This window comes from Sinocyclocheilus anshuiensis, unplaced genomic scaffold (assembly GCF_001515605.1).
Source record: "Sinocyclocheilus anshuiensis isolate Anshui unplaced genomic scaffold, SAMN03320099.WGS_v1.1 scaffold1571, whole genome shotgun sequence".
Taxonomy (NCBI): Eukaryota; Metazoa; Chordata; class Actinopteri; order Cypriniformes; family Cyprinidae; genus Sinocyclocheilus; species Sinocyclocheilus anshuiensis.
Genome location: NW_015551107.1, coordinates 244,338 through 254,653, shown reverse-complemented (window position 1 = coordinate 254,653; position 10,316 = coordinate 244,338). Strand labels below are relative to the sequence as shown.

Here is a 10,316-nt window from a genome sequence, read left to right as displayed (position 1 = left end):
AAAACTGCCACCTCTGTGCCACTCATATACCAAAAGCAATTTACATGATAAACGACAACTGTAACAATTGAAACAACTAAAAACTATTTTTGTTTCAAGATAATTGGAGTATGTTACTTGCCATTTCTTTGTAATTATTTGTCAAAATGAAGTACTTTGGCACCAACAACGTGCACAAACAGTGCTCTTCAAAATATCACATTTTTTGATATTCCACAGATTTTTTGCAAGGAACGCATATTGTGTTAAGCTAAGAAAAACACACACCTTAAAACATTTTTGTATACATTTAAGCATGTACATATAACATTTTTATTTTTTCTTATAATTTTATGCTATTGCAAAAACTGTTAACCTTAATGAAAGATGATTTATGATAAACTTTATGATTACTACTATTCAGTGATTTTTAAGTTGAAATTGTGTGTAATGCATAATTACAGTGACTGTAAAATCTGTATTTTAGGTATGGGAGTGGCATAGTTGTGGTATTTGGGTTAACTTTTGGGTTATTAAATGGTCATTGGACTAGTTTTTGGTTAGTTTTGATTGACCATAGGCAGGTTTTGTTACATAGATCTGGCAACCCTGACAAGAGTACTGTGTGGCTCACACAAACCACTGTGAGAGCCACCAGTATTTTGAGGCTTGGTTACCATGATAAGAGAGCTAGGCTGATTTATCAGCATGAGCAACAACGTACAATATTACTGCTGATACCTAATGAGACTAATTTTAAACCTCCAAAATGACCAGTTGCCAAACAAAGCTGGAATAAGCTCTCCTGTGAAACTTCCAGGAACTGTTAAACATAATGAGCTCCCAAAATCTCAAAACAATATGCCCCGTAAAAAGCGGGAAGCTGCTGAGTCAGCAGTGGCCGTCAGTGCCCTCATGGCTTCAGCACGAGCTCAGCTGGCCACACACAGAGTGACCCTCATGACCCTCCAGGCGTTCGGCTCACCTGCTGATCAGGGTCCAAAGCTTGCGCCCCAGCCCAGACCGGGTCAACCCCAGCAGGGCACAGGCCTCCATCTGCTTCTAAGCTTTACTTAAGAGAAGAGAGAGTGGCTTCAGCGGGGTTAATCCCGTTCCAGAGGCGTAGTAAACTACTTGTGTTGTCACAGTGACACATCTGACAGCTTTCTCCTTCACCCGGAGTCAAGCCTGATGGATAAGACTGGACAAGTGCTGGGGTGACGCCCTGATCAAGCTCCTAACACCAGCCACTGCTCATTATAGATGCTGTGGCTTGTGCATTTGGGGAAAAGTATACTTCAAGTTCATTTTTTTAAGTAAACTTGAGACCAAAGTGAATAATTAAATTCAAAATCACAGTACAATAACACATTATTTTGTATTACAAGTTTTCTGAAATGTTATATTTGAATATGCAAATGAGCCATAATCTAATTAAAAATACATTTCCAGAACAGAAATCTGAATATTGGACAAAGCCAAAATGTTTTATTTTGTTGACATATCAGAGTTAAAGGTTTTTACAAAGGGGATTCTGGATATTCCTTTTTTATCAAATCAGAAAATACTGTTAACAGTAAGAAAACAATTCACCATGTTTTAGGAATAATGTTATATAAATCAGGTGAATGATGCACAAACCCCTCTGTAAAAACCTATATACTATGAAAAGTTTGGTGTGTGGAAGTACTGAAGTTCAAGAGAAACTACTTTTGAGAAGCGGCCTGTAAAGATATGTGCTGTATAATTGACATCTACAGACGCAAACAGATAAAGTGTAATAAAATAAACACTCAAATTTATATTTTGTATGTTTTCTTTCCAGTAGTCTGAAAGAAGATGTTATGGAAGCAAAATATCCCAAAATTGGCCTAATGGCCAATGGTTTTGCTTGTAGTGTCTTGCCTTGAGTAAAGTTCAAGTATATTTTCCAAGTATATTTTGTGTAGTAAGTATACTAAAATTAATGTACCAGTAGTATATTTATGAGTGTACTATTTTCAGAACTTCTTGGGACTAAGTTGTCCCACTTTTTTAGTTTATGAAAAAAAGATGTACTTAAAGTGTAGTATACTGTTAGATATATAAAATATACAGAGTATATATCAGGGGTGGCGAACTCCGGTCCTGGAGAGCCACAGTCCTGCAGAGCTCAGCTCCAACCCTAATTAAAACTCACCTGCCTGTAGCTTCCTAGTAACCCTTCAGACCTTGATTAGCTTGTTCAGGTGTGTTTGATTAGGGTTGAAGCAAAACTCTGCAGGGCTGCGGCTCTCCAGGACCGACGTTCGCCACCCCTGGTATATATAGAATACTAAATTATAATATTTTTTTATAAAGTACAAGTATAGGCCAAATATTCTTAGACTGTTCTGTATACTTGTCAGTGTAAGCCAAGTACACTTAAGTATGATTTTGTATGAATTTTGTATAAAGTATACAAGCACTGTAAACACATAAACTCTGTGGGGGCGGGGCCGAGAGTATGTATACTTTCTTTTTTTTTTCTTTTTTTTGTTTGTTTTGTTTAAAATAAGTATAATAAGAGCACACTCGAGTTAAACATATTTTTTGAAAGGGATAGGAGGGGATTTGTGGTGATCATGCACTCAAAATATACAAACAAAGAATTTGAGATGTAGAAAGTCCTTCACAAGCAAACAAGAAATTACAAGAAAAAGAAAAAAACAGCGTCTTCCTGGCCTGGGCTTTAAACGAATAAACAGGAGCTAATTTCAAGTGCACTTTTAGAGACGCAGCTCAGCCCAGGAGGATGTGAACACAGCTTATTTTCATAAAAAACACAACATTTACTTTACCTGTTATTGGAAGGGCTGACGGTGGATTACTTCCATCTGAAAGCAATTAGAACGGCTTAAACGCTTGGTGTGAGAAATACGGCTTTCACAAGGAATGTTTTTGCTCTTTTTCATTCAGGGATTTTAAAGCTCTGGCCCTCAGGGTGAGCGGTGGTTGGTGATTGGCGGACGGCAGCCAGAGATGTCTGGGCTTAGGCAATTACCATTAATGAGCTAACCATGTTTACTAGCTTATCGAAGGGCAATTACGGTTGCATATCATTATTACTGAAAAAAAAAAATCAGTCAGTATTCTTCATGGTCTGCTTCAGTCTCAGTTCCTCTGATTTAACACTGTGTTTAGGAGCTATAGTATACCACAACTGGGACCATTTGAAAGACCTTGCAACACAAATTCATTTTAAAAGTTTAAAAATGCTACTGTATTGTGCTATGTCTGAGTTAATATTAACATTGCTTATATTTCAAACCCACACTCACTGGAAAAACGCACCTATTATGTCACTTCTTGCACATTTCGCAACACTTTCAAGAAGGAATGTCCAGTGAGTGGCACTAAAGCTAAAGTTTAATTTTATTCAAAATAGATGACATTCACTAAACCCTACCTTAAACTTAACTGATAGTCTTAACAAAAGCAAATGTGACATAATGCATTTGCTGAAGCAACTGCGCTTCTACAAGTTTTGAGCACTTTTATCGTGGCTCATGTTTCACTGGACTCATGCCCAAGCAAATACAATGCTGTACCAGGTGCGCTATTGAGCAAGTTTACTTCGTCAGAAAAGCCATACATATGGAGCTGGTTATGTGATGCAAACTTCAAAATGTATTGTTTACAAATAATGCAGTGTGGTCAAATTGTTTGGAGCTCATAACATAGTGTTTTGCAATGGACTGCGCAAAAATAAGAAATTAATCAATAATCTGGCTAATGTAATTATAATTTGTGTAAAAAAGGAAGAAAAATTGTAGGTGTTTTACTGCCACTAGTGTTCATTTTACTACTGGGAGTTGTATGTATAGGTACGTCTTTGAAGTTTTGCAAAAACGTTGGTAGAGACACGTTTTTCCATGAGTCAATGCTGAAAATTTCCCTAAAGTATGCTGAATCCAGGGAGCTCTTGTGATAAATGCATCCTTGCAAATGAACTCTAGTGGAAGGAGAGGTGTGCTGTAAATGCTTATTGCAGTACCCCTAACCTATCCGTATTTATTTCCCATGGGGCAAACCAGTTAGGAAAAACAAACTTGGTCTTAAAGTCAACATGAAACATGTTCACAACTGATGTGATTTTATCCACCAGGAACTTACTGGATAGTAAAAAGTGATCGCTATATGGAATAATATGCACAGGTGACTCATGCTCAATAACATATTGAATATCATCAATTCTGATTTTATGTTTGGAAAATAGAAGTGTAGGGAACACCAAAATATTAAAGTGCTATCTCTATTTCTCCTATAAAGTACTACAATCTAAAATTACCATAATCCGGTGGAAGGAAGGCAAAAAAATTGCCCTGGGTACAACAGTGGCTCTCAATGCTGTTTATGTTGGGTTTCCAGAAGCCATTAGACACGAGTGAGGTTTAGTGTAGGTACAGGGTATGTGGTTTGTATAAAGGCATTAACCTTTGGCCATTTCCTTGTAATGAAAGGAAATTACATTTGAAAAGAGTTTTATTTAGCAGTGCTGAGGCAATGTGAGAAGCTGTGAGCTCAATGAATAATGTCAAGCTCATTAATCTGAAAACACATTTTACCTGTGAACATCTCCTGTGGTCCTCACACCAGTCCAACACACGGTCATTCTGAAAGAGACCAAGAAACACATACAAATGATTACAATGACATCACAAAGTTTCAGATTACTGAGTATGAAATAGAGGGTTCATCTTTTAAGGTTGCTCACACACTAGAGAAAGCTTTGACAGATGGGAATGTATAAGATGTATTTTAAGGATTGTTTGGAAGATTGTGGTCAGTTTGACATTGAGCAGGAATACAGCAAATAGGATTTCTGAAGGCACGATTATGTCTCATAGTGCAGGCATGGATCTAATCACAGTGTAAACATTTATTAAACAAAAACAAGAAGACAATCTCAGAAGTTTTTGAAGCACTGTTCTATGAAGCTTTGAAACCGTTGCAAATCATTTTGAACCAGTTATATGGAGTGATGTTGGAGTGAAGTCACATGATTCAGTAAATAAGGCTTTGTTACATCATAACTGGTTCAAAATGTTAGTGGTTCGCAGCTAGTGTACAATGTCTATGAATCCATCAACCACTGTTTACATGTTTTTTTTTTTTACCTGACCTCAGATCAGTTTTGTGACATTTTAATGACACATTTGTAGAATAAAAAGGAAGAGTTGTAGATAATAGTCTCTTATTGGCCTGATTAACCAAGCTCTCCTTAAAACAATCAAAACAATCCCTACAGTTTAATAAAATAACAAATATTATGTAGACTATTTGTATTTAATTGTACTAGATGATTTGTTGATTGCATTTAATAGAATACAAATTCTGTAAAGTATTTGCAATTGGTTTGCAAAAGGAGGCATCACCAGTGTTTTGAGTGCTGCAAAAGCGAATCATTTTGCAAAGCGTCTGGTTTAAATCATTTATTAACTGAAGTCTTGAAAAACTTTGTTTGTCCCACCATTTGAAGAAGGTAATCCCAAAGAACTGCAAAAACCAACAGGTTTTTTAACAGTTGAGTTAAAGACAACTGAAACCGAGGGCTATACATTTACTTAATGACAAGAACTAAAACAGACACAGGTGTGCATAATAAAAAAAAACAGTTAAAACAAGGAAAGACACAGAGGAAAAGTAAAGACAGATACAATGGAATCAAAAATAAACTTCAAATTAAGAGTTTTAGAACATAAAACTCCACAGAATAAACATGACAAATTTTACCCATCTCTTTTAAATTCTAATTGATTAACTACATTGAGTTAAAGTTAAAGTTACAATTTTGAAATCACTGTCTGATGAGTCATCTCTTCGGCATATTTCTACAAAAGTTTCAACTGTTTAATACAAGAGCACCAGTCTCCTGTCATTTATTACCGTTAGATGACTATGATATATATTTGCCATAGGCCTACAGTGGCATTTAAAGCCTGAGGTCAGAATTCCTTCCAGCGTAGGGCGACATGGGCAAGAATGAATCATGTATGAGGAAGTAAACACACCATAACCACAGCCTCAAGCATACGTCAACATCTAATCAAACCTTGTTTTGGAAAAGTGGTGATGAGGATTTAACCATAGCTAATGAATGACAGTCCAGAGTGTCTGTGTTTAGACTTCTCTTATGTCACACTGTCTTTGGGAATGAGGGGACGGCAGACACCACAAACACAAAGACTTCTTTGTAACTTCATGTAAAATGCCATCTGAATGCTGCTCTGAAATGATGGCAAAGGCAAACATATATAAGAGTGATCATCATGCAGGCGAACGCCGCAGTAATCCTCCAGACACTCGCACTGGTAACCAATATTTATCCACAGCAAACGTGAGTCACGCCTCCTCTGAGGTCCCACAAGTCTTTTGTGAGGTTTTAATTAGGACTTTAAGGACAGAGAGAGCCCATTGTGTGTCACGGAGTCTCCAGTAGTGGTCTCCAAAGGAATGCTGGAGCGTAACATCATCTCAAGAGATCACATCAAGGTTAAATCCTTCTTGATGAGCTTCCCAGACTAAAGCTCTCACTCCACACCTTCAAACTAAACCAACTAAACCCATAACACTTACAGGTCTGTTTCACAAACTTTCATGAAGAGATAAAAAAGAAATCCTCTTAAGTTTGTTTTAGATGTTTTTTCTTTAAACACAGAAAACAAGAAGATAAAATTGAAGTGAAATCCTTAGTCTTAGGGGCTGAAAACATGTCCTGCCCACTTAAGAGAGAACAGAGCTTTTTCCCTTAATGAGTGATTTAGATTGAACCATAAAAACCATTTATCCAACAGATAAAAACCTTCTACCAAAATAAACCGACTGTAAGCTGCTATACATCACTGTCAAGGTATATTAAACAACCATGAGTAATCATCAGTGCGGTTCATGAACTGTAATGTGTTTGCTTAGATAAGGATAAATATATGACGGAGCTAAAGCTCAGCTCAAAGGTCTGTCTGTGTCATGTGTCTTCTGAAGTCCAGCTAAAACTAACATACAATTACCATTCTTACTGATTTCGATCAGAAATACATTGTTAAAGGAATAGTGTAGCAACAAATTACAAATCATTATTTTCTCATCCTCATGTCGCTCCAAATTCATATGACTTTCTTTTGACCGTCAGAACACGAAAGAAGAACTTTGACAAGTGTTTTGGCTGTTTTTGTCCATTTTATGAAAGGCAATGGTACTCAAAACTTTCAAGCTCCAAAAAAAGACATTAAGGTACAAAATTGTCTTTATTCACTCTCAAATCAAACTCAAGAGTCACCCAAAGAGAACAAACCTCATTGGTTCTCACTCATGAAGCAAGCATGTTTGCCATATTTGAAGAACTCTATATATGTGTTGATCAGGGTTTATTTTTCTGTAAAAGCCCAGATGTCTCTTATATATATACTTTGAATAAAATCTGGGACAACCAAAATTTTGACTCTTCAAAAAGACATTGTAAAAGTAATCCACATGAGTGGTTTTATCCAAGTCTTCTGAAGAGACATTTTGGCTTTTATATAAATAAACCCTGATCAACGCACATACACAGTAAAATCCCGAGTGTTAAATGAACACTGCTTGGAGCATATATGGTCCCACTCTACAAGAGTGTTAAAGTAACACTGAAGCAGTGTTAAAGTTGATGAGATAATTATGTGATTAATTAAGTGCTGATTGAGCATTAGTGATGAACAGCTGCTGTTAACAAGCAGAATCACTGAAGAAAAGAGAAACACAAGAACTACAACTAACTTCAGCCATAGTCTTAGATGAAATCAACTGAAATAAAAGAAGACATTAAATCTCTCAAGATCTCAGCAGAAGATGATTAATCATCTCCACAAACAGCATCACCAGCTTCACACATTACTAACCAGTTTGACTTTTTGTTTGTCATGCGTCTACAAAATTCTTATTAAGAATTAACAGAGATTTAGATGTTAATGTTTATTGAAAATAACACAATTTGAAGTCACCATTGTGGAGATAAGTGTTTTAGTTGGGCTCTTGACCCTTGACTTTTTAACAATAGTTTTTCTTTGGTTGCTGTAACTGTGTTTATGAAGCACATTGGTTATGGTAAGAAAAACCGAGTGAAAATGGGTTTAGATTATGTTGGCTGTCTTTTTGATAATGGTGTTGTTGTCATGTTGTAGCCAGGTTCACGGATGTCAGCAGTGGTAATGAGTAATATAGTTTGTTATTTATCACTACTGCATATTAATGAAATAATATGAAAAGCTTTAAAAACACTTTGCACACCAGTATAAAACGTCTGTACTGTTTAGACACGCAGACATCAAGAATCAGCTATGAATCTCAACAATGGTGACGAGCATCAGACGGCTTCATGTTGCATTGCATTCTGGGTGCACCAATCATAACTCATCCATGGCTCCCAGCATGCATTGCGACATGAATAAATTATGCAGCTGCATTGTCTTAGTATTTGCTTATATTTTTGTTGTGCCTTTTTACTGCTTTGTTTTGTCATGTTCAAAAATCACATACAAATTATCAGAATATTTTGTCACCATTGCTGAGATTCACATGCTGATTCTTCATGTCTATGAGTGCCAGAATAGAAACCTCTTTATGAACTACACTATAAACTATATTTATAAAAGTTACTTTTGAAGTTTTTCTTACATTATCTCATATAACTGCAACATCATAGAGATCATTAAAGCACTACAGTCTTAGATCAATTGCAATCCAAGACTAAGCCACATGACATGCTTTTATCATAAGCTCCTTGCCGTCACACATGTGTTTCATACACACAATTGTGCTAGCCAAAGAGAAACTTAAATTTAACATCTCATTCCATCCTGATGATCCGACGATAGCTGCTCGCATCTCAGCTTGTCTAACAGACATTTCTTGCTGGATGAAGGACCATCACCTTCAACTCAACCTTGCCTAGACAGAACTGTTTGTGGTTTCAGCAAACCCAACACTTCACCACAATTTCAGCATCCATCTAGGCACATCAACGATAACTCCTTCAAAAACAGCCAGTAACCTTGGAGTTATGATTGATGATCAGCTGACTTTCTCAGACCACATTGCTGAAAGTGCCCGGTCCTGCAGATTTGCTTTATACAATGTTAAGAAGATCAGTCCCTTTCTTTCGGAACATGCTTCACAACTCCTTGTTCAAGCTCTTGTTCTATCCAGGCTGCACTATTGCAATGCTCTCTTGGCAGGTCTTCCAGCTAGTTCTATCAAACCTCTACAATTAATCCAGTATGCGGCTGCAGTCTTTAACAAGCCGGAAAGAACGCACATCACACCTCTGTTTATCAATTTGCACTGGCGACCAATAGCTGCTCGTATAAAATTCAAGGCATTAATGTTTGCCAACAAAACCACCACTGGCTCTGCGCACCTTTACTTAAATTCACTACTTCAGACTTACATTGCCCTCTAGAAGCTTGATTTCTGCAGGTGAATGGCACATAATAGTGCCATCCCAAAGAGGCACAAAATCACTTTCACAAACTTTTACATTTACTGTTCCCTCCTGGTGGAATCACTCACTGTCTACACTTCCGTTTCCTGTCTGCCGTGCTGCTGAGTGGTTTGTGATTGTAGCTCCGCGTAGCTTCGCTTTTCTGTTGAATCTCTATCTTACTATCACTCTCTGTTGTTTAAAGTGATAAAATATAACTTAACTCCCACCATAATTCTAAAATGATCTATCAAATTAATCTGATTAATTTGATCGTTCGCTTTTATTCTAAAACCGCGAGTGCAGCGTACGTGCAGTGCGTTAGCATTCGTTAGCCAGTTAGCTTGTCATTTGCATTTCCATTCACGTCTATTTATGTTTTCTTTTTTTTTTTTCTCTCTCTCTCGCTCCATTTATTTTCTCTATCGCTCTGTTTTTTCACAAGTTCATCAAACAACAGTGGTAAGTCAGAGTCATTCTTCAATCACAGTGAGTAATGGCTTCTTCTCCTGCTATTGTTGTTTGCACCGCTTGCAGGGAGTCCTGTACATTGTTCGGTTCCGGTTACAGAGCCTCCGCCGCAGGGCGACTAGGTGACTGTGAGGCGGCATAGTCGCGGGTCAAATCACCGCTCTTCGGTTCTGATCAAAACATCAAACAGGTTCTCCCCACTCAGTGACACACCCACTGAGAAACCTGATCAAAGTGCTCAAGTTATTAGTGATTCAATTGTACGGAATGTGAAAATAGAGACACCAGCCACCATAGTCCAATGTTTACCGGGAGCCAGAGCGCCTGACATCTTGGCAAATTTAAAAGTGCTGGCTAATGCTAAACGTAAATTCAGTAAGATTGTTATCTA

The 10,316-nt window shown here is 37.2% G+C and overlaps 2 protein-coding genes across 4 annotated transcripts in view; both read right to left on the bottom strand.

Moving 5' to 3' along the window:
• The window catches only part of LOC107662933 (LIM and cysteine-rich domains protein 1-like), a 360,255-nt gene extending 352,682 nt beyond the window's left edge, over nt 1-7,573 (bottom strand). The window contains exon 1 of the mRNA XM_016453073.1: nt 7,542-7,573. The gene's annotated coding sequence lies outside the window, so the exon portion shown is untranslated. The remainder of the gene's footprint in view (nt 1-7,541) is intronic.
• The window catches only part of LOC107662924 (anosmin-1-like), a 72,611-nt gene that overhangs the window by 52,279 nt on the left and 10,016 nt on the right, over nt 1-10,316 (bottom strand). For all 3 annotated transcript variants that reach the window (XM_016453060.1, XM_016453061.1, XM_016453062.1), the window contains exon 2: nt 4,566-4,613. In XM_016453060.1, coding sequence (XP_016308546.1) covers nt 4,566-4,613 — 48 coding nt within the window. The remainder of the gene's footprint in view (nt 1-4,565; nt 4,614-10,316) is intronic.